Source organism: Balearica regulorum, chromosome 20 (assembly GCF_011004875.1).
Source record: "Balearica regulorum gibbericeps isolate bBalReg1 chromosome 20, bBalReg1.pri, whole genome shotgun sequence".
Taxonomy (NCBI): domain Eukaryota; kingdom Metazoa; phylum Chordata; class Aves; order Gruiformes; family Gruidae; genus Balearica; species Balearica regulorum.
Genome location: NC_046203.1, coordinates 217,413 through 240,633, shown reverse-complemented (window position 1 = coordinate 240,633; position 23,221 = coordinate 217,413). Strand labels below are relative to the sequence as shown.

Sequence of the window (23,221 nt, the reverse complement as noted above, 5' to 3'; positions counted from 1 at the left end):
TCAAATATTTTCTGTCTGGGTTCAGAACTGACATAAGCTGGGCATGTGGTTTCTCTCTCTCGCCTCTTTTCTCTCCCGGGGTGCTGCCTTGAGACTGTGTTACTCCACCCCAGCTGCTCACCATGGAGGTTGCAGCCCCCATCCCTCCCTCTGCACAGAGTCGCTGCAGGGCGTGCAGCCTGATCTGAGCTGGTGATGTAATTTCCCATCTGCTTTTTAAATTTCTGCCTTGTTAAAAACCACAGCAAAGAGGGGGGAGAGAAGACCCTTTGCAAACAGCAGTCTCAGGAGTGGTCCTGCTCCCTTACTCTCCTGTTCAAGACTGGCAGCATTTTAATGATGCCCATTTTAATTTACACTCTGCAGTCTCTGCTCCTGAGCCAAGTTTGTATTTCACCATCTCAATTGTTTTTCATTTCACCTCAAAACAGAGAAGACAAAGTAGAAGCAGAGACATGCTTACCTGCCCTGGACTAGTTGTAACAAGCAAGGCAGGGGAGCTGCCATGACGATGGGATGCATTAGCCTCATAAAGAGCAGAGATAAAAGAGCTCTTCATTATTCCCTTGCAGATTGAGTTAAGGCTCTCAACAGCATTCAGGCTTACTACCTTGAGTTACAGTAATTTAATTTTACGCAAGTGTCTACTGTGATACCCTTTTCACCAACACTTCCCAAGTGGTGCTGTCAAACAGACATCTGAACCCAGGAACTCACAGCTATCGATCCGGAGTGTTGTCTTCAGGTCTAGATGTTAAGTGTAAAGCACTGTAAAAAGCACTGTTTTTGTAGGTTGAACCCCGCTTGAGGGGTTGGTCTGAATTTAGCAATGTCAGCTGCATTACACCAGGACTGCTAAGCCAGACTTCTTGGCTTTTGTCCTACTCGATTGATGAGCTCTCAAAACATGGTCTTTTCCCTCAAGCTGTTGTCCTCTACAGTTCTCCGAGGAGTCTTGATCCTTAGTTCACTTTTGCTGCTAGAGAAATATCTTTCATAAGCCTTCTTTAGATCTTATCCTCTAAAGTCATTGTATGACACCAAGGCATTTTTCAGGACACAGGTATTAATAGGAGTACTTTAGTCAACTGAATCACTCATATTTGAAAACAGTATTTTAGCAATTCTGGTTTTTCTACACGAAGACTCCCTCATCATGATTTCAAATAAGAGAATATTGCCAGAACACACTGCTTTTCACTGTTAGGACTTAGGCTGAAATTCACGTGCCTGAACAATTTGATCTTGGCTTTAACATGAGTGCCGACACCAGCAGATGAGCGGGCACAAACACCCCCCAACACACACGTGCGTGCAGTTTGAAACCTCTGTCACACTCCCTTCGAGAAGGAGAGGTCTGAACAGCAAGGGTGGTGGCTTACATCAGTGAAGTGGTGCTGGGGGAGGAAGAGGAGCAAGGCTTGGGTAGCAGGGGGCGTTGGAGGTCAGAATTTCAGCAGCCTTGGCAGAGCTGTGCAGGAGCTGGCAGTACTGCGGGACACGAACAGGTTGTCCGCTGGCAGGACCGTGTGGGGTCACAGGATGGGGACAGCAGGTGTTACCGGTCGGGATTGAAATCCATCAGCCGAGGTTTCCTGTGCTCCAATTGCCACGATCTTTTTTTCTTTTTTTTTTTTCTTTATATTTTGGAGGAGGGATTTAATTCTGTGGGAAGGGGCAGCTGTGTTAAGCTCCATTTCTAAATGGAGTTTAAAATATTAGAGGAAGTCTGAAAAAAGGTGCAAAAGACAGGTGCAAAGCAACTCCTTCCTGCCGACACATTCACACGGCTGCATCCTGTTTGAAATCGGCTGACCTGTAGATCTGCATTGGCAGGTGAACAGAGGGCTTTGCCTTGCAGCGAGTGTAGGAACCGGCTTCACGATGTGCAAATACTGCATTGTGGTTGTTGTATTTATAGCTTTCACTGAAGTCATCCATTCTTTTCAGTTGTACAACTGAAATGCCAGCAGAAGCTGAATAATTGCCACCTAATGACCAGATTTACAAAATCTGAAAACTGCTTGTTTTATCAGGAAGAAGGGAAGAATGATCACAGAGTATCTTGTGCATGACAGCATATTTACCAAGAGGCCTTGGTTAGTCCTTTTTATGATACTTAAATACATCTGTTGCTCCTGTTTTTGGGTATATAGATGAGAGTTCTTTATTTTACATTTATTAAGTACACTTCTGATCCTTAATAATTCTGGGGTTTTTGTAGTCTTTCTGTGACACTGGGTGTCATTCTCCCCCTCCAACACTCAAATACTGCAGCAGTAACTAATCCTCTGTCAGAGCTGCATAGGCAGACCTGTGTGGGTTTTTTCATAGATTTTGGAAGGATATCGTACATATGGAAATGTCATTTAAATGAGATTTGATCCCATCTAATATTTCTATTGAACCACATCTCAGAAAAGCTTTTGAATCAGTTGGATTCAAGAATTGGAGATGGTAAGATGCTTTAAAAAGGGATGGGCGCAAAGAGGGTAGGAAGGCGCAGTCAGTGGCACTTTTAAAAGGTAAGTCTCTTGTGCCAGCATTGGCAGTGACATATAAATAGCTGAGGGAGAGGTACACCTAAGTCTCACAGGTGGGTGTTTTCTGATAACAGTTTTATTAGCTTCCTAGAATGGAGAAAGGCTGTAACCCTCCTCATTCTAGAAATCTTGCTGACTACTGATATGAGACTTATTATAGGCACAAGAATTATTACAGGTTTATTGTCAAGGTTGTATCTTTGTACAAAATTATTTGTGCCTCCTAGAAAGCAGACTGAAGTTAATCTCTTTTGTTGGTGACGTTGGGCATTAGCTGTTGAGGAATATTCTCAAAATTGCCATGAGGAAGGGATTTGGGCTGAGAGTCAGTGAATCAGACTTCTCAGGTAGCTGTTCAGAGACCTCACTGGTTCCTTAAACTGTTGTCAAATGCGTTTGTGGCCTGTGAGTATTTGTTGTGTGCTGGCTTGCAGGACAGGATAATCAGATCCTTTCCTGCAAGGTGGATGGCAATTGACTGCGTGAGCTACCTGTGAACACGGTGTGGATGCTTTGCTGCTTCCAGCCTGCAGCAAAGCCCGACTGACTGGCATGACCTTACTCTTATTTTATTTCGAGAATAAGTACCCTGCTTGCTTGTTGCAGCTGCACCATGTGGACCAGGAGCAGTGATGTGAGTGATGTGACCTTTTTTTTTTTTTTTTTTTTTTTTCTTCCCAGTGATGGCGTATATGCAGTTTGTGGAAGACTACTCAGAGCCACAGCCGTCCATGTTCTACCAGACCCCTCAGAACGAGCACATCTACCAGCAGAAGAACAAGCACCTCATGGAAGTCTATGGGTTCAATGACTCCTTTATCAGCTTAGACCCCTCTCAAGATCTGGCACCACCTCCTGCTCTGCCACCGAAACAGCGGCAGCTGGTGAGTGACATCTGCAGTGCCCTGGGCAGGGCACACCAGCCTCCCAGGAACAGCTCTGTTCTCCCTGCTGCTGTTTCTGACAGGCTGCGGTGGTGGGAGGACATCTCGGTGGTGTTACCACATCATGCTCCTTGTCATCTTGTTAACATGTTTTTAGGTACCCCACGTTCAGACTGTTCCCCATAAGCGCTGAAAGTCCTAAAATGCCCTAAAAATGAAACATTAGTCTTCCACATGGCATGGCTGAATCTGTGCCAGACTGCAGGCTTGCGTAATGACAACTGCTTTGAAGATTTTGACACACTGGGCAACACGATTTTCGAGAGATTGCTGCACTGTTGTTCCCAATGCTGTTTTGAAACTGTTGTCAAGGATGCCACTAATAATAACCATTTAAACATAATAACTGCTTTTATGGCTCAGTCTGGGCCAGAGCTGCAGAACTTTGGTTTAGCCATTATTTAGCTCGTCCACATTTTCTCCACAGTAGTCCCCTTGTGTGACCCAGGATTTTACCTGTTTTTCAGTGTTCTGCTGACCCTCCCAGCACAAAAAGGCACACCTACATGTGCATGTGTGTTGGGTGGGGAGTTTAACAGTACAGCCGGTGCCAATTTCCATGTGGGGAATGAAATCCTGGCCTCAGTGATGGCAGCAGCAGTTTTGTTTCCAGCCTCAGTGGAGCTGAGATTTTGTCCTATTTCTTTTTTAAGGGTCTTCATTTATTTTCTCTTTAACTCCAACGTTAGGGGGTTTGTTTATATTAGTTATCTGATTTGCTCTATTTAAAAAAAAAACAGAAAGAAAAAACATCTTTTGTGGTCATGTAGTTAAATTGGCTATGGCTTTAACAAAACAGGAGGAAATGTGGGAACAGAGCCATGGTCTTACCATCACCAGGGTGACTGTTGCAGTAATTCTTCATGTTATCTATGCTAAAATTTGACTGTCCCAGGGTGTTACTTTGTAATCAAATGGGGAAAGCAATGGAGAACTCTAGTTTTGGGATTTGCATAACTGCATTCCTGTGATGCAGGTAGGAGTCCTAAAAAGATAAGGTAACATTTCCAGCTAAGCTAAACTGAGTATTATGCATTATTGCTTTGTGGGGATGAGGCCTTAAATGCCCATGTCCCATCTGCTCTGCAGGAACACTGACGAGTGTACAGGACTTTTCTCTGAAGGATCAGGCAGAGTCTGATGGTCCCCTTGTCAGTGCGACCCTTGCGCTGTCACTTGTACCTTGTAGTCCCTTGCCCTACTGCCTCCTCCTAGAGGTGGCTACATTCTAGTGATAGTTTCCAGCAGTGACTTAGTCTAGAAAGGGTGTGTAAAGCACAGATTTACTGTAGCCATTGTGCAGAACGGAAATTCTGCTCCTTTTCTGAATTTATCAGCTGAAGCAAAGCATTTTTTTGCCGCCCTTCAATTGTTATCTGGGCAGCCAAGTTGTCACTGGCTTGCCTGCTAGGCATTCTTGTTGTCTTGCAAGCTGATACCATCAAGGTGTTGCTTGCAGTTCCCCTGAAGCAAAGGTTTCTTCGAGTGCAGCCTCCCACCCTTACCTTCATCTCTATTGGGAAAGTGCTGCAAGCAGAGGATGGCTCATTCAACAATCGTTGTAAAAGCCACCAGACTCTTGTTCTTCTGCTCCTGCTGCCCTGAGAGTTTCTGAAACAACAAATCACATGGGCATCAGCTGCTCTAGCAGCAGGCAAGTTTTGCTGGATGGACTTCTCTATAAAATACTAATTAGGAAGTCCGTTCCTGTGAGCTTCAGATCTTATTTATGAAACATTGTATGTTATATTCAACAAGTCAGAGCTGAGAAAGCCTAGATATATCTTAGCCTCCCTCAGACTCCTTACTATAGTCGAATTCAGGAGAAATTCCTTAATAGTATTTGTTACTTACAGTGTAATATCTCCCTCTTGTGCAAATGATACATAATTTTGGATTGGACTGAAAAATGGCTGGACATCCCTGTTATCCGGTATCTCAGCAGTACCAGTGAGGGCCCATGGATCACACTGGAGAGACCAAGTTTCCAGTCTGCAGGTTGCCACAAAAAATAGTAGTCTGCAAGAGTCGGCTGCTTAACAGCCAGAAGCAAGAGCCAGTTTTTCCTTTGGGCATCTGCCCCCCATGCTATGGGGAAAAAAGGGCACCGAGGACCAGCTTGCCTCTCCCGGCACAGCTGCCCGTGGGGGTAACTGGAAGGGGGAGGTGGGAGGTTATTTTTAACGGATTTGTGCAACAAAGAAGATTTGAACTGTGATTTTTGTCATGCCTCTTGAGCTCAAGAAAGGCGTATTGGTGTGTCTGGCTCTGATGAACTGTATGAATAGCTGTTTGGTTAGCAAGCCATTATATGCATTGTTTTACAGTTAGCATTTCTTACCCTTTATTCATAGCCTTTTCTGTGCTCTCTTTCTTTGTGTCTTCTGTCTCTTGCTTTCTTCCCCCTCTTCAGCAGGCCTCCTATGCTGCCTCTTCTTTCTCTTCTGTCTCCTACTGTGTCCAGCAAACTAAAGTGCCCTTCACCCCCGAGGACAGCGGTGCCACTCAGGGCCTCACTATGTCAGTCTCTAACTCCTTTCTCAACCGGCACAGCTCCTTTCCTGTGCATTCGGTGAGTTGCTCTCCTAACGTGTGTGCATATTTGTGTCGGTGAAATGCTTGTGTGCAAATTCAGTGCTTACGCTCTCGGTTGCAGGTAGAGGTGAAGGTTCTTTTGGGGGCTTTTGAACTCATGTATTAATCAGCCAGGTGAGAAAAACTGTGTGTAAATCCTACTAAATGGAGCACAGGGGAGGTGTGGCTTTCATTACTTCATATACACGTCGGTGTTGACATTCGTGGCGAGGACTGACAAAGGAGAGCTGGCCTGTGTGCCCAGGCACACTCTGTTGACCTACATGTTCCCCAGGCTGCACGCTGGAGCTGCAAAATCTTTTTGTTCCGTTGCGTAATGTCAGCGATGTGGATGAGTCGATTAAAGGCTGCTGTGTGAGTCTGGCCTTTGGAGAAATAACAAGATGCTGTCCCCGAAATACATGGATTTAGTCAAACGTATGAAACAGTGGCTACAGCTCCTTAATTTTTTTTTTTTCTAGAAAATGGCTTCTGCCAGATCTTTCATCTCATATTTGCTTGTCTGCTTACCTTCATGTCTCCGTGGTCCCAAACAAGCTCAGTAGGCTTGTATGATTTGCTGACGAATGAGCAGGGTTTTCTCTCCTAGACCTTGTGAACGGTCTGAAGAGAGAACAGCAGGAGGGGCTGAGAATGATTGAAATCAAAATAAGAATAATCTTAGAGCACTGCTTAAATCTGTGATCAGCTGCTTAAATTAAATGGTAGTAATAACCAAGTGTTAATGTAATGAAATCAAATCTAACCATGGGATTCCAACAGCTCATCAGTATGGGGCTTGTTTGCATGTAAAACTATGTGGTTATGCTCTGATTGCCGTGTGATGACAACTGAGAATAGGCTATTTTTTAACAGTGACCTGGATGTTTAGTAAATTAGACTTCTTCTGGAGAAGAAATTCTCAGACAAGTCTTGAGAAAATTCAGAAGTGTTCAATTATTTTAATATTAAATATTTGAAAATGGTATCCTCCCACTGTGCCACTGCTATCTTCCCATTTCAACACTTACTCATTCTCTAAAAATTAGTGATAATCATGGGTCTGAAGAAGAAGAAAGTATTCAAGTACTTTACAAGTAGCACTACTTCACAAGCAATGAATTAAAGCTTTTGACTTCCACTTGTATAAGAGTGCAGTTATCATAGTTTTGCTGCACAGATGAAAAGGCTGAGGTGTGGAAAGGTTAGTGCTTGCATAAATTTGTGGTAAACAGTTTTAAAATTTGAAGTAATGCAGAAGTTCTGAGTTGTACGGCTCTTGTTTGATAGTGATCCTTGCAAGCAAAATGCAGAACTGTAAGACTGAGTAAAAGCACTTCACTATTTTTGTTTTAATTGAGAGGCTATAAATATGATAGTATAATGTTCTAAAAATATGTGGGCACTTTCATTTAAAAAAGCATGCTGGTTGGATTAAATGGTTACTACCTACTTAATTGTTCTCACCTGTTCTCATCTTGCTTTGGACTACATTACTGTGAAGATATTATTTTACGAAATGTTAAAACTTCATTAAAAAATCCTTACTCATTTTTGCAAGGATTTGGTAGAGGAAAAATAAATGGCTGGAGCATGAGGAACAATGAGAACAATTAGTCAGTGCACTGTGAAATGCACAAAGGAAATAAGCTGAATTAAAAATGGTGATTTTTTTTTTCCCATTAATGCCTTTAAATTATGATAATCTCATAGTTGCTCATGACTCTAGCTGGTCTGTTATTTCACAGGCAAAAATGAGATTTTCACTATGACAGCGTCTCTTTGTCTCCGAGCTGCAAAATGCCAACGTCCTTACATGCATCATAGCTGACCCATGTAATACTATAACCAGAGTTTATCCCATGTTCCCTATCCCTAATAAGACAGAGAGGTGAACCAGCTGTCAAGGTTTGGATCATTCCCAGGATGACACCCTGCATTTCAGCACTAAGACGGACCAGAGCCCCTCTTGCAATCTGCTCCCGAGCGCTGGCTGGAAAGACCGTGCCGTTTCACGCTAGGGATGCCACAAGCTGCACCAGTAATGCTTTAAACACATCGCTCTGCTCCTCTTATTCTCATGTCTTCATTTTTAACTCTCTCACCAAAGAAAGGCCACTCCCGTGAGCAATAAACCTGCTAAAAAATAAGCAGTAGCTTTCCACCAACCCCAGCACGGGAGTTAATGCTAGAAGAGCGCACCCTTTGCATACCAGCCATCTGAGGAGTTGGCCTCCTGTGCACCTACATATCAGTGGTGATTATCAAATCTCTTCAAATGATATGTCTCCTACATTAATCGTTATCCATTCCATCCAGGAAGCAAAAACCTCCTTCAATCAATACCAGGAAGTCAGAGCTGATAAATGAAATGGCCAGTCATTGACCGAGTGTGAGCAATGCATCGCAGGTTCGCCAAGCGTAGCCAATTTCCAGAAAGTGCCCTGTGCTTTTTTTTCCTTCCCTGGAGACTGGCCTGGGATGGTGGACAGCAGGAGTCAATCCCAGAGGGAAGAGCTGGCCCTGGACCCATCTGTCACATGCAGAGAGCAGGAAAGCCAAGCCGACACCTTGTTTTGCACATTAGCCCATTAGCTCTGTGCTGCAGGTGAAGGACTAGCGCCTTACTACCGATTTCAGGGGCTTAAAAAGACTTTTCAGACAGTGTTTTGAAGCAAAAAAGAGGTGAAGTTGTTCAGAGCATCTTTACTCTTTGAATTTTTAATGTATGAATTTCTTTTCTAGAACCCTGACTTTTTTCTTTCTGATCAGCACTGCAGCCACTGCTGCAGTCCAGCAGCCACTGCTGCTCTGTCAACCCGCTAATCACGCTTTTCCCTTCTTTGCAGGGAATTGTGTCAGAGGTAATAGTTTTTACTGGATAGAGGCAGATCTTGAGCAACTGGATCAAACCTCATAGGTTTGGCAAGTTGAGCTTGTTTTTTACCGAGCCTGATTCGCGTCTGGCCTCTGTGCCAGCAAGGGTCGCGTTTGTAGCGTGGGTGATGTTATAAGGAACTGCAGCGTCATACTCCCCATTCCATGCACAGCGAAGCCATTAAATCTCATATCCGTGGGACAACTGGATTGTACTGTCAAGAGCCATTTCAGGGATTCCCATCTCTTTTGAAAATACTTTCTGTTTCTAGATGGTAGGAAAGGAGGTATGCAATAAGAAAGCAGTCTCCTTGGTAATTGTTGGCAGTAGTTTTTCTCTAGCTGATCACTCCCTCCTTCTTGTGAAGACAGAGATACTGTCCTTTGGTTTGTTAACTCCCTGTGCTGTTTGACTGGAAGTGGGTGGGCAGGGATCAACCCTCATTACTTCCCAGCAGCTGGGGAACTCTGCACTGATAGAGGAAATCAGTCCAGGGAGAAGCTATGCTGCTGTCCATCCACGTATTTTCCACCAAGGACTGCAGAAAGTCTTGCATTCGGTTACAGCTAGGAACGTTTTCCTCACTGAAACAAGGAACGCAGTTGTTTCTCTGAGGCATGTACATGCCATTAGTGGAAATTTGGCTGCATCCTCCACTATGAAGAAATAACTTGCCTTTCTCAAAATAATGTTTTGTCTTATGTTTTCTTTCTAATTAAGAAACATTTCCAGTAATTTTCCAGAAACCAAATTGGCTGTTTGATTCCAGCAGAAGGCGCAAGTGATTTCCTTATGAAAGCTCCAATTCAGCGCTTCTGTTCTCACTTGTTCCCACTGTTCTTGAGCAAATTGAGCAAGCGCACAGAAAATTCACAGCAACTGTTTTTCTTTCTTGTGTGTGTGCTAACGTATGTTCAGGAAAAGGAGGGTCAGATAAGTGTTTAAAGACGCGCACAACGCAGACATGTGCTTCGCATGTTTTCCCCACCTCGCCCCTGTTGGTGTAGCTCAGTTCCAGTCTGCAACACACAGTGTAGCTCTGGCCCAAGCACAGACTGAGCTGGTTTGTGTGGTGGTTCAATGGTGGGAGCTCGATCAAACTAAGATGGGGAAATCATAGTGTGTTAGTTCGTTTCTGTCCTAAGCAGGTTTTGCTTCCTTAATTTGGAGTAGACAGAAGAGGGATAAAAAAATTTGCATCCATTTAACTAGCTGCTGAGTTCTAGTTATTGTTTTGCCTTTCCTGTTTAGAATTCCTTCTGCATTTGTGTTCATTTCCACTGCCTGTGGCAGGTCTGGATGGTGATATTAATAGTGCTTTTGCATGCTGCCATCGCTGAATCCTGCTTCTGAAAACCCCTTCCTCTGGTGGTTTATAGATTTTTCTTGCAGTTGGAGCACTACAGGGCTCTGTGTAGGTCTCTCTAAACAGTTCCCTATTGACTTCATAGGCCATATGCACCACAATTTTTGTGTGACTGACTTTTTAGGAGTCTTGTCTTTGTCTCCAGGCTCTGCCTTTTAAAGATCTGCTTGCTAGATACGGTGGTATTGTCTACAAGGTAAACAAGAGTTGACAGTTTAGGTGTGATCAGATTGAATTCTCCTGATAGTTTCAAGAGAGAGATGCATGATAGCATGGTTAATAAACCTTACAGATGTTTTCTTCCCCCTGCCCCCTTATTTGTTTTGTTGCAAAGATGTACAAGAATCCTTCCCACTTAAGGAGAAGTTTGGATTTTGTGTTTTCTTGTGCAGAAGCCAGGAGACCCTTTCCCAAGGGAACAGCAAGCCCCATCCATCCATCTGCTATGCTAACCACTGCTTAAAAACAGGGAGGTCAGCTGTGCAGCCACATCAGAGGCTTTGCTGGGAAACATTCAAGCACAAGGAGTTGCTGCCTTTCCTGTGGCAGTGCTTGAAGCCGTTCTGTTGGCAGCTTGTGTTTCCAGCCATTCATTGTAAGAGTGTTTCCTTCCTCATTAGCAAAAGTATCTGGAAGCCCAGCATTGTGTCATGAGATAGGATGTCTTTTCCAGTAGTTGTCTATGCAATTATATTCTTAGGGTGTAGCGGCTTTGTGCAACACCCAGTATGTTGTGAACATAGTTCTCTACTGTTAGAATTTGGGCATCCAGTTCTGGCACGTTGCCCATGTTGCTCTTTTAATAGCATTAGCAGAGGAGATCTAAAGGATTGATCCTTTCCTCTGATAGCTTCATGTTTTGGAAGTCTGATGCTCTATCTGATCCGGGAGTGTCTGGCAGGATTGCAGATTAATTTGGCAGAAGAAGTCCATAGGGTAACTGAGAAGGCTGTGCTTAAAAGGTAAAGACTGTCTGCTGATGCTGCAGATGCTCTGTCAGCCATATAATTGAATTCAACTTTGAATTTAGGATGGAGACTGCTGTAACTCACAACCAGTGACTCCCTGCATATAAACACTCTGTCTCCCTGTTACTTGTGGTCAGCCATGCCTAGTGACCGTGGAGGAGCATCACTCTTGAAATAAGTTTTCTATGAGAGTGCTTATCTCCTGCCATCTAATCCAAATAAACTGTTGTAATGTTACTGACCTTTGGGACATGCTGTAACACTCCTGCTAATGATGGAAAACTGTTCTGAAATATTGACCGTTGCAAAAATCAAAGGCAGCAAATTGAAAATGTTGAAAGATTTCATCTCTGGAAGACCTCTATGTGTCATGGTGTGTGGTAAACATTCAGGTCTGGGCACGTTAGCTTCCTGCTCTTCACAGGATACAAGATTGCTCCAAGCTCAAATCGTGCTTTGTGGAACTACTTCCCAAGTGGCAGGTAGGGCTTATTTAAAATCTGCTTTACTGGTGAGAGGAGAGGGGTCTCTCTCGTCTCCCTGTGTTGGCCATTTGCTGTCATAGGTCAGGATCACTCATGCTGGGAGACCATCTTCTGGTCCTGTGGTGGGAGCCTGGCAGCATAAGTGGAGTTTGGATAGAGGAAAGCATCCTTTCTCAAAGGATCCAGTTGCACCCTGCTTTCTAGCTTTCCCAGGGATTATTTTGGAGTACTTAAACCAAAGCCATGGAGTAGGAGGTTGTGTCAGTACAGCCATAACCAAGGCCTTACTGACCCTGCAAGAAACCTCTAAGAAGCAGATTAAAACAAGCATTGTTTTAACAGGTAAGCTGTTGCCTGTGATTTCATGGGGCGAGGACTAGAGAAGAACTAGTTTGCTTGTGACTGTTCTGTTGAATGGACTGTCCTCTCCCAAAAAAAGTATGTCTTTTAAAGGATGACAGGGCTTCCGAGAGATGTACAACACCCAAACCCCGTGGAAGCCACTGCCAGAATTCCTGCTGCAGCTGTTGGCTGGGCTGGGTCGGAGTGGGGAGCAGCAGGAATGGGTGCCATATGGACATCATCTCCGCAGGGTGGTTTTTTTCTCCTTTAAAAGTATGCTTCGTTCTTGGCTCTTGTCCCAGCAATGCTGCATAGCTGGAATTCCAGAGCTGCTTGCAGGCTCCAGAGGAAGGAGGGGGCTCCCTGGCTCGCTTTCTACAAGATGCAGCTTTACAAGAAGATTGGAAGTTGAGAGCAGGCTGGCTAATTAATGCCAGCACACGAAGGGCTTCTCTGCACTGTTCTCTTTGTTAACAGCATGCTGAGAGCGTGTCTGCATTGTTAAATGATTGTTTGTGGATCACATAATGAAGATTAATGCATTTTCCTGGGTACCTGAGCCTTAAACTGGCATTTTCAACACATCTCATGCCAAGATACTGTTTTGAAAGTATTGATGAGGCCGAGAAGAGGTGAATGTATAGTGATTGTCAATAGTAACGTATCTGCAGTCAAACTCCTAAAATTTATGCAATGTTATGTTATATTTAGGTCCAAATTGCCTTTGAATTGGGGATTAATGTCTCTGAAACTATGCAAGGCAGAAGCTGTGCAAATTTTCCTGCCCCCCAGAAGCAGTAACTCATCTCCCCAAGCTGCTGGCTCAGCCTGCAGGCAGCGTACCGGTCAGCGTCTCAGCGGCCGAGCCTCCCGGCCGGCGTTTGGCCTGAACTAACCCTGCCAGCACCGTCACACAGCGTGAGAGCCTCACAGGGTGCTGCCTGCCTCAGAGTCACTTGATTGAGGACAGTAATTTCCTTTCACTCCTGCCTTGCATGAGCTTCACTGCTGCTTTGCAAAAGCCTGGCTTTTTCTTTGAGTTCAGCAGGTCAGAGACAGAAACCCTTGGGACTCCTCAATGGAAGGTGTCCATCAACTACAAAGTGAAGGACAGCATATGCCGCTTGTCTCATGTGGGCACAGGAAGCCCAGCTCTAGGGGAGCTGGCACCTAAGTCCTATTTGAGCAAATTACTTCCTTTACTGGAGCAGAGGATCTCATTATTGGGACAGCCGTTTGTTGAGTGCCTTCTCGAGAGCGGCTGCAGCAGTGGTTCTCCATTTGCTTTGCTCCTGTTCTTTTTTGGGGTCTAACCTGGGACTTGGGGCGATAGTTGGCATATTAGCTTTGGTGAGATCATGAAATACCAGGGAGACGGGGCAGGCATAATAAATCTGCTGAGCCAAGATGATGTCATGAGCCTGGTGTCTTACAAGGGATTTAGTGTTTTGTGCCATGCAAGTGAAAATGAATAAATGTAGAGCATTTATCCAGGCAGAAAGTAAATACAGAGATTAGACTTGTCATTGTTACTGAGGCAGCACCAAAAGCTGACAGGGTCCCTGGAGCCAGGGCTGCTCATCCAGAAAGAAACCGGCAGGAAGAGAGAGGAGCCTGTCCTAGAGCCAGTCTCCTTTTAGCCACAGGCATGTGGTAGGGATTTGCATTTTAATTATTTTTCAGTAGTCTTTTAAGCTCTCTTTCCAAAGCATCTCCCTCTGCTCGTCTGTATTATGGCCTGCAATATGTTTTGGGCCCCAAGAATACACCCAGAGCACTGCCAGATACCATGCGTGGTGGAGGGCAACCACTCGAGGATTAAGGTGTTGGAAGGTAAAGTCTATCCACTGACCTTTACTTTTCCTTTCCTTTGTAGTGGAAAAGTTTTTTTGCCCAGGTTTCTGTCCTGAGGCTGTTTTCAGATTTTTAAGCTCACATCTTTCCTAGGTAGGAAAAAGCCCCAACGCTGCTGAACTGGATGCTGCTGCCGTGGCTCAGGTGACAGACTAAGCTTTTCTTTTTATCACCCACTCAACTTTCCTGAGAAAATGTAGCCTGAATTCTCCGATTCATGCTTTTGTTTTCCCTTCTCCTCTTTACATCACAGCAGTGTTGCTTTTCAGCCTGGTTTGAGCAAGTTTTGTCTTTGCTTCTTGAGAGCTCTGTAATGCACCGTCCTTCTGCAGCAGATCGCTCAAACGAGCAACCGCCACAGCTTCATTTCAGCGTGGGTATTTTTGGATGATGTGATTCTTCCTTTGGTCCACTTGACTACGACACAGATCTCGCTAGTGGTTGAGCTCTACATGTTTTAAAATAAACTCCTCTGCAGCAGGTTTAGCATTGTCTTTTTTCTTTTTTTGGTGGGTGTCAGCTTTGTTTTGGACTTACCCTGATGGCAAATCTGACTAGCACCAGATATTAAAAGCAGAGGGTTCCTCTTGTTTTTCTTGGCACAATATATTCCCACTGCACCCTGTTTAATATTATCTGAACAGTAATCTGATGATTAGAAGAGATAGTGAAGTAAAGCTTTACGCAGATGATCTCTTTTCATCTCTTCAGCTGACTCTTCAAGGCACTGCGTTAAAGGATCGGTTTGATAAGGAATTCATTGCTCCTGAGGGCAATTACCATTTTTGCTCCCTATGTTTCTCAAATAGGAAGGAGTAGCAGTGTAATCTCCTTTATCCTTCAGTGTAAATTTGAAGACAGTACCCAGCCACTCCTCCCTGGGAGCTGTGTGTTCTGGAACAGACTTGACACAGTAGCTGTTAAATTACAGGGCTGGAGCACATGGCATCTTAAATTTGGATCCTGTGGAAAATCCCAGAAAAGCACTAAGCACTTGGAGTACTTCTCTCTATCTAGATATTTCCAGCATGCTCGCAGTCGTGGTTTCTGTATGCCTTCGCATCCTTTCATCCACTCAAGGGATTTTCAGGCTGAGCTTTGTCATTAACAGTGCCGAGGTATCCAGGCTTTCTCCCTCCCCAGCAAAGGCTGGATACCTGCAGGTAAACACCCTGGTGCCCCCTTTCCCTCAGAGATGAGCAGCCCAGCTGCTGTTTGTGCAAGAACATGCCTCTCCGTGCAAAAACTGGCTGATGTGTCCCAGGTAGCAATTGCTGCTCTATCATGGGGGTGGTAAAATAGTGCTGCCTCTGGTTGGCCTCTCGACAGAGAGGTGCCTGTGTTAGAAATGCCTTGTGCTGTCACTGCTACACTACTGCTGATCTAATTACTTTTTCTCTTGTCTGTCTCTTTCCTTTCCCCATCTTCCTTGTTTTTGTGTTGTACGTCTCTGCATCCTGTAGTACAAATCTGTATTTAGGTCCTACTCCCAGGACTTTGTGCCTCACAACCAGGTCTCCATACCTCCTTTCCTCTCTTCTACCTCCTCCTCCTCCTGCTCCACCCCACCTTTTCTGCCCGTCCATCCGTCTCAGAGCTCTGACCTAGCGGTGCCCGCCGCAGCCAGCCTGTCACCCAGCACTGTGGATGTGCCAAACTCCTCTTCTCAGGAGAGCAGCTTTAACGGGAATGCTCCTGTCTGCCTGCCTTCTGAAACCTCTTTCACTGATTCTCTCCAGACGCCTTCGGTGAGACTATCCAAAGAGATAATGCACCTTAACGCAAGGCTGGGTTTATTTGTTTTGTAAAAGAAAATGTCTCTTGTATTAATACATGCTAAATGTGATTTAGTCTGGTTTCCAAACGTGTGTGTGAATTGCAGAGAGGTAATTTCGTATAAAAATGGTGGCTAGAAAAAATGAACAACCTCACCAGGTTTGAGAAAATGCGAGCACATGCGTAGGAAGCATAAAATGTCAAATGCTGGTGAAGGGGAGAGGAGAAGTTGCTGTAGCTTCCTGCAATTGTAATACAAAGCTAAGGAAGGTTAAGGAGTGTTGTGTGAGGTTGGTTGTTTCTAAACAGAGGCCCCTAACGGCGGTTCGCATCCTGCAGTTGCTGCCACGGCAGGATTTGGTAATTGCTGCCCTGCTCCCTCCTAAGCCACTGGTGAGCCCCAGGAGTGGTGGGTGCAGTCCAGCTCTCCCTCTCCTGTGCATAAACCTGTTGTTCTCTCCAGGCTCCTGCTCCTTCCACTTAGCAGCGGCCCTAGCTGTGCGTTTAGTGGCAGTGCACGTTGGTGCAAAGCATCACGTGTTGGTGAAGTTAGACTAACGCTGTTCCCACACTGATACGGCACTACTTGTGTGAGGTCCCAGATCAATTGTGCAGATCATTTGGCAGTTTGTGCATTACAGTTACCTGTTTAAACACCTCGTTTTCAAGACAGTTCCTCTTTTGCTTGCTGCGAAGCCTAGAGTTAATGGGATTAGAGCTGTCAGCACAGTGCATGCTAGTGCTGCCTCTGTGAAGAGTTTGGAAGAGGGACCCTGATTGCAGAGTAAATGATCAGGTTTTCACACGTTGGACCTGACTTTGCTGTTGCATCTTCCTTGCATTGGTCCTTGTTACAGCCCAGAAGCCTTTGAGTTTGGTTTAGCCTGGCGTGGTGGCTCTAGTCTGTGCTTGTAGCATAGTTCAGGAGATGCATTTGATACCCTCTGGGCTGCAGGGCCAATTGCATTTAGCGGCAGGACTACACCATGGGTAGGACAGGCACTTGTGTGTCGAGCTCTGAATGCTCAGCTTCCATAACCTTGAAATCCGCACGTGCATATTGCATCTTCGCAGTCTCGCATGGAGTCCGTGGCGGCTCTTGCAAAGCAGTGCCTGCTGCTGTCCTGCTGCACCTCAGGGCCTTTGGGATAGTCCTTGGGAAATGGAAAATAATTACCCCCAGAAAGGTACAGCCTCGGTGGCCAGTGTTGGCCACTGAGCTGGAGGAAGGGCTCCCAGTTAGGTGACAGCAGCTGCCAAGAGCACTTCTCCCAGCCCACGGGCACGTTCTCTCACCAACATTAAGTGCTGGCAGAGAGCACCATCACATATTTCCTTTCATCCTGTCTCCCTTAGAGTGAAAACGCCAGTGAGGAGGCTGGTGAGGGTGAATATGTCAATCTGTATTCCTCTGGCCAGAGCAACGGGGAACTCCCTCGCTCTGAAGGAGTAAGTAACCCGGAGAGGGCTGGACACCGGGAAGGGGCTGCCTGGTGCATGCTGAGTTCACACCGGGGCTGAGGCCCTTGGCACCGGCCTCTTCTGCACACCGTGGAGCTCCTGTGTCCATCCTGCTGCCCCGGCTCCCTTGCTGGCGGTCCCTCTGCTTGCCTGTCCTGGCTTGCAGGCTTGGGTGGTCTCCCGGTCTGGGTGGAGAGCAGGCGGTGCTTTCGGGGTCATGGTGAGCCCCGGCAGGAGGTAGGGACGGCTTTTCCTGCTGCGCTGTTTCGTTTGTGCTTCGCTATCTGTTTGGAGCTGCTTGCGTGAGGTTCCCTTCCAGAAAGCTGCACCCTGACCAGTGCTGTCCTGGGGCTGTGTCTGTTCTTGTAACTGCTTTGGCTTCCCTGTTTTAATGCAGAAAGCCTTGTGCTCTAATTTTTTTTTTTTTTCCTTCACTGTTTGGATACAAAGCAAGTGATTGATTTAGCACTGCAATGGCACACTGTTTCTTCCTTTACTCAAGCCTCATATCTTAGATATTTCCTAGAGGAGACAGGGTGTTTCCATTGCAGGGAGGTACCGTCTTCCTGTTGGGTCATAGGAAACAGCGGTCTGTGGCAATCTTTTTTGCCTGTCCTCATCTTGGAAGGCACATCTCCTACAGGATGTCTCCGAGACCTTTATCCACGCTGGTGTTAAATATGCCAAGAGATAGAGCTCCCATCGCTTCCCTTCAGGAGACACATCTAGGCAGGCCCATCCTTTCGGACAGCTGCAAGCTGGTTCTCAACTTTGAAGCTAAGGGCTTTACAGATATTGTCTGGAAAAATTCTGCAGACACCAAGAAATGTAAGCTCACCAGTGTGTTTTCCAGGCCAAATGGATAGCGTGTAGGTGGCCTCAGTCCTGTCGGTTCAGTAGATTGAATTTCCAAGTTTCACTCTGCATGATGTCAAATAATTCTGACCTCCAAGACTGTTGGATTAATATTCCCGTTTGCCATTCATGGCTATTTGTCTCCTTAATAAATGGCTAATTTAAAATACCGTATCTTTGCTTTGAGCTGTCTACCTGCTGTTCCGTGCCACGGGTTCAGATGATACTGCTTTTTTGCATTAGCCTCATTTCCACAGCCGTGAATTGTGAGTGGAAACATGCATCATTGTGTAACTTCTTCGGATGAGAGAGAGGGAAGGTAGGAACAGCAGCATGCATCCACCCCGAGACAGGCTGATGTTTTGGGGGCTGAGAGCAGGAAGGGAACTGAAACTGGAGAGCTTAGAGCTGGCTGTGTCTCTTCTGATTGAAGCAGAAGACAAGTGTATTTCAACAGTAAGGGCTGGAGAGGAAAAAAAAAAGCCATGAGAGGGTTAAAATCCAAGACAGCAGCTGACTTGTGTTGTAACTTTCAGCATCATTTCACAATGTCAAAAGCAAACAGTACTAATTAGACTAGTCTCCAGAGATAGTCCCAAATTTCCTGTCTAATTAACTTCTGTGTTTTCCTGGCATTTGGCATTAACTTGCATCAATCTTTAACCGCTCTGTAGGAATTTACAGTAAAGGGCCACTTAGAGGCAGTCACACTGTAAATGCAAGGCTAGCTGTGTTGTAGGACCCCATGTGATAATGAAAAACTTCTTTCTCTTTGCAGGAATCTCCCTCCGTCAAAGACGGCCACTCCAAAGACTCCACTTCGAACAACAGTGCCATGGGGAAGGAAGGCAAAGACGGTGCTGAACGGTGAGCCTGATTCCCGTGGTCCTCCTGCTTCCCAGCCTTGAAGGGTACAGAGTCCCACCGATGTCCTGTTAGCCCTGCCCTCTACTAAACCGTCCTTGGGGCTGCCTCTTCTGCCCTCCACCTTCCCCATGTTCTCTAAATTTTAAGCCCACATTTTTTGCACAACCGGTGAGCAGCGGGATCCTGCTGAACGTGGTGGATCCTGACTTAATTCAGTGAGCCTACAAGGGTTAACACAGCCTGTGTTAGCCATCCTAAGTCCATCTAATTGGCAGTCCTGTCATTGACGCTGGCTGCTCCCTCCTGCTTCCAAGGAAACGTGCAAAAAAAAGTCTGTTTCGCTGCTGGGGAAGAGTCTTCCAGAGGGGAATTTCTTCTTAACCCTGCTAGGCTGGCTGAGGCCCCGAAGCAGGAGGCTTTATATCCCTTCTAATGCTCTTAGCTATCGTTTGTCTATGTAAATGAAGAGGTGCAGGCTGTAACAGATGGGCTTCAGGACGAGCGGAGTGAGTGCTTCCCTGCTGCTTGAGATTGCCCTTCAATTGCATTTCTAAAGCAAAAATAGAGAACAGCATTGTTTTGTGTGTTGACAGTCAACTTCCCTCCCCCATTTTCCTGCAGTTGGTTTGAGGGTTTTAATCCCTGCAGTGAAGGAGACAGTGCACGAGTGCTCTGCAGAGCTCACTGTCTGCTGAAAGTACTGACTGAAAGGATTTTGGCCTGTGCCTGGGGAAAGCTACAAAGAACATGTGTACTTTTTATTTTTATTTTTTTAGGAATGGAGTCATAGAGAGCATGTGTCTGGGCACAAGTGTACCAGCCTTTGGGGGTAGGAATACTAGAGTTGTCGATGTACACCAAAGAAGTGGCCAGAGCTTTCTGCTCTGTCTTCCTGCAGAAAGAGAGCCTGTCATCTCCCCATGTAGCAGCACGATGGGTCATGAGCTGACTAACATACATATGTGTAGAGTGTGCTCAGTCTCTATACATTCGAAGAAGAGCTTAGATTTGTGTGCACTAAAAATTTGGTGGATTAAGAAGACATGGAAGCGTGTACTTACGTAGGGCATAGTAAAAGCCTGTCTGCCAGAAAGGCAAGCAGACAAGTGTTAAGGTCCTAAAGGTTCATCTTTCTCTTTTTCAAGAGATGCACAAAGCAACAGAATTAGAGCTAGACATTTGGGCTTGTTTGCAAAAGATTTACCTCCAGACTGCCTGTGTACTTACTGTCATTTAATGAAGGTTTGTACACTGAGAGCTCTGGTGGACCCAGCATCTCTTCCCTGGGATGGGCAATGACACCAATGGGTATTTGCCTTTTTTTTTTTTTTTTTACAGGCAGCAGCAGTCACCAGATGCTTTGGAATCGTCACAGTTGGAGGAAGAAGTAGATGAGCTGTCCCTTATCGACCACAGTGAAATTATGTCTAGGTTAACACTGAAGCAAGAGGTTGGTGCATTCAGGGTTTGCTTTCATGCTCTTGAAATCTGATTCTCTGTGTGCACAAGCAAGGCATCAACTTTTATTTGATAGGAAAAACTAGGTTGCAGCAGAAGTGGTATGCAGCTTTATGTGTACAGGCTGTTGTGAAAGTATGAGATGCTGGGTACAGGCAGGGAGCATCAGCAATGGAGGAGGGTTTTACAAAATGTGAGATGTCTCTCTAAAAACTAGCTCATCTTGTGTCCTTTTGCCAGCCCGCTCCTTCCCACCTCTTCAGCCTGCTGCAGTCTGAAATAAAGCACCTGAGAGCTTGAGCACAGTAAATCCATGTGTGTGTTTATGGTGTTGGCCTTTCCATCTGAAGGCAGGTTTAGCAAATTTCCCATGCAGGATCTTATATTACTGATGTGGAAGAGCAGCCAAAGTAACTGTTTCTGTACTTGAGCAACGGTTTTGTTTCTAGCCTTGGGTGCACTCCCAGACAGCTTTGCTCACTGCACTCTTGAACCAAGCTGTCTTTGACATGCAGCTTGAGGGAATATGCAGGCTTTTGAAGTTTTCAGATTGTCAGGGGGCTAGTCTGAAAAACAAAGAGAACATACCATTTACTAGCACTTTAGGAGTGTTCTTTGGTCAGCCAAGATGCGCAGGAGAGTGAGAAGCTATTACTCATTCTTTAAGTAGTATTTTCTGAGTCTTGCCAGAGGGTCACCTGAAAAATTCACATCTTAGACATAGCTGCTCATGGCTGTAATCCATGTTTTTTTCAGTATTTTGCATATTGAAATGACAATGACATTGCTAAGGGAAGCCAGATGTGACCCCAGTCTCCTCTGCAGGAATCATTCCTTTAAAAAAACAATTAAAAATCAGTGATTTCCGAACATTTGGGACTAGCATATCTGTGTCAACCCTTAACTTCTTTTTTTCTTTCTTTTCTTTACGCTCTACGTGTTTGCAACGGTATAGAACTGCCACTGCGAGCTGTTTCCTGCAGCGTGGGAACCGCTGGCTGAGTGATAGATGAGTTTTGCATATTTTTTAGTTGTGAATTACAGTAGCTAGAAGAAAAATGTTTTTAGAGAGTGGTAAGGCAGGGGTCAAGCAGTTAGCAGGGCTGTTTGCTGCTGCTGCTTATTGGATCGCTTCAGGTGACCTCTAGCCACATAGTTCCAGATTAGGGAATTAACTTGCTAGGTTTTGATGTTCCAGGAGCGTGCAAGTTGAAGGCATGACCTCTCACCCCACAGCCCCTGTGGTACATGATCCCGCACTTTGAGACAGTTCACACAGTGTTTGTGCTCTGTTAGGGGTCTTCTGGGAGCGTTTGGGAGTCTGGGACACTTCTGTTCATTCTTCTGTGGGTAGAAGGTTCACCTTTCACTGAGCTTCACAGCCTGGCCTTAAGGAGTCAGAGACCCCAAGTGAGGATCAGCCCAGATCCTCATCTGGGACACAAAATGCTTTATTCAAATTCCAGGATTAGCCCAGCACTGAAGACCATGTCCCAGCTTGCACTGTGAGCAGTGCCAGGAACATTGCGTACTCTGCCAGTTGTTGCTGAGTTTGAACCCCAGAGATGGTAAACCAGGCCAAAGGGAGCTTGGGCCATGCCTTATGTGTTTCTGTTCTCATTGCAGGGAGATGATGGGCCAGATGTTCGTGGTGGATCCGGAGACATTTTGTTAGTGCACGCAACAGAGACCGACAGGAAAGGTACAGTGGATGCACAAAAACAGAGCTGAGGAGCGTGATCTGGCATGGCCTTTTGCTGCTTGTCTTCCGCATCTCTGTAGTGCATGCAGTCACAGTGTGCCTGCAGGCAGCTGGGCCAGGGTGGAGAGGACTGATCCGTGATCCTCTGACTTGCGGAGGGGATTGTGCTTATCTTTGGTGAAACGGAGGTAAGCTGGATAAGCGCCTGTTCATTCCATTTAGCAGCAGGGATGGTATTAACTCTTCATAGCCCTTCCAGAGATCTGGAAAGCGAGGCACAGCAGTGGAGTTGGTGTCTCCATGCCCACTGAGGTTGTCCGCTGGAAGCACAGTGTGCCCGGTCCTGTTTTCAGAGGTACTCCTTGCCCTTTGAAGTTCAGGGCAGTGGTGATGTAGGAGCTGCTGGAGTGACTGTTGCATCAAAGTGGGAGAGGAGGGACGTTGGTTTGGTCTAACTCAGTATCCATGGGCATCGGGTAAGCTGTTCAGGTGCTGGTCTTGCTGACACCCCTTGTTTTCAACTTACCGAGTCATTTAGTCGTGTTGTGTACCGCTTGCATGCTGGTAGTCACCCAGACCAGTTCAGGGAGGGAATCCACAGTACAAGAAAGGAGACATGGGGGAGGAAAAGGGGAATTAGCCACCCTTAGCTATAGATTTGTTAAAATCCCACTATCTCTCCTAACCTGATCACCACCCACATGAAGCAGCTTCTTTCCAAGACCTGTGGCAAAGACACCCTTTGCCATGTCTCCAAAGAGTGATTTTTGAACCTGCCAAACACATTTGTGCTGATAGCCTTAACCGAAATTGATCTTCTCTCCTGGGACGCAAGGCAAAATGCACTAACCCACTGAACCACTCGGCACTCATATTTTAGAGGTTTGATAGTCAGAGGGGAAATATCTTTCATGTGCATTTTTAAATGGCAGGGTTTTTACTGTAGCATAAGGTGTTTGTAATTACTTACCAGCACCATTCAGCTAGCAAGAAAATCCTTCCCCTGACAGCTATGTTTCCCTGTTTACATTGGGCATCGAGTCCAGGCAGAAAGGCCCAAAGTGAGGAACATATCAGAGAGGAAGAGGCAGCAAATGATTGCACCAAGGCTAGATATGTGTATTTTAAACAAATAGTCTAAATGAGAT

General features: G+C 45.6%; 1 protein-coding gene across 12 annotated transcripts in view; it reads left to right on the top strand.

Moving 5' to 3' along the window:
- RAPGEF1 (Rap guanine nucleotide exchange factor 1) overlaps nucleotides 1–23,221 on the top strand; it is an 89,891-nt gene that overhangs the window by 55,784 nt on the left and 10,886 nt on the right. For 5 of the 12 annotated variants that reach the window (XM_075772680.1, XM_075772678.1, XM_075772683.1 and 2 more), the window contains 7 exons: nucleotides 3,225–3,427; nucleotides 5,901–6,059; nucleotides 15,418–15,702; nucleotides 17,087–17,179; nucleotides 18,825–18,913; nucleotides 20,252–20,363; nucleotides 21,998–22,073. In XM_075772680.1, the coding sequence (XP_075628795.1) occupies nucleotides 3,225–3,427; nucleotides 5,901–6,059; nucleotides 15,418–15,702; nucleotides 17,087–17,179; nucleotides 18,825–18,913; nucleotides 20,252–20,363; nucleotides 21,998–22,073 (1,017 nt within the window). The remainder of the gene's footprint in view (nucleotides 1–3,224; nucleotides 3,428–5,900; nucleotides 6,060–15,417; nucleotides 15,703–17,086; nucleotides 17,180–18,824; nucleotides 18,914–20,251; nucleotides 20,364–21,997; nucleotides 22,074–23,221) is intronic. The other 7 variants (XM_075772685.1, XM_075772684.1, XM_075772689.1 and 4 more) reach the window with 5 other exon arrangements.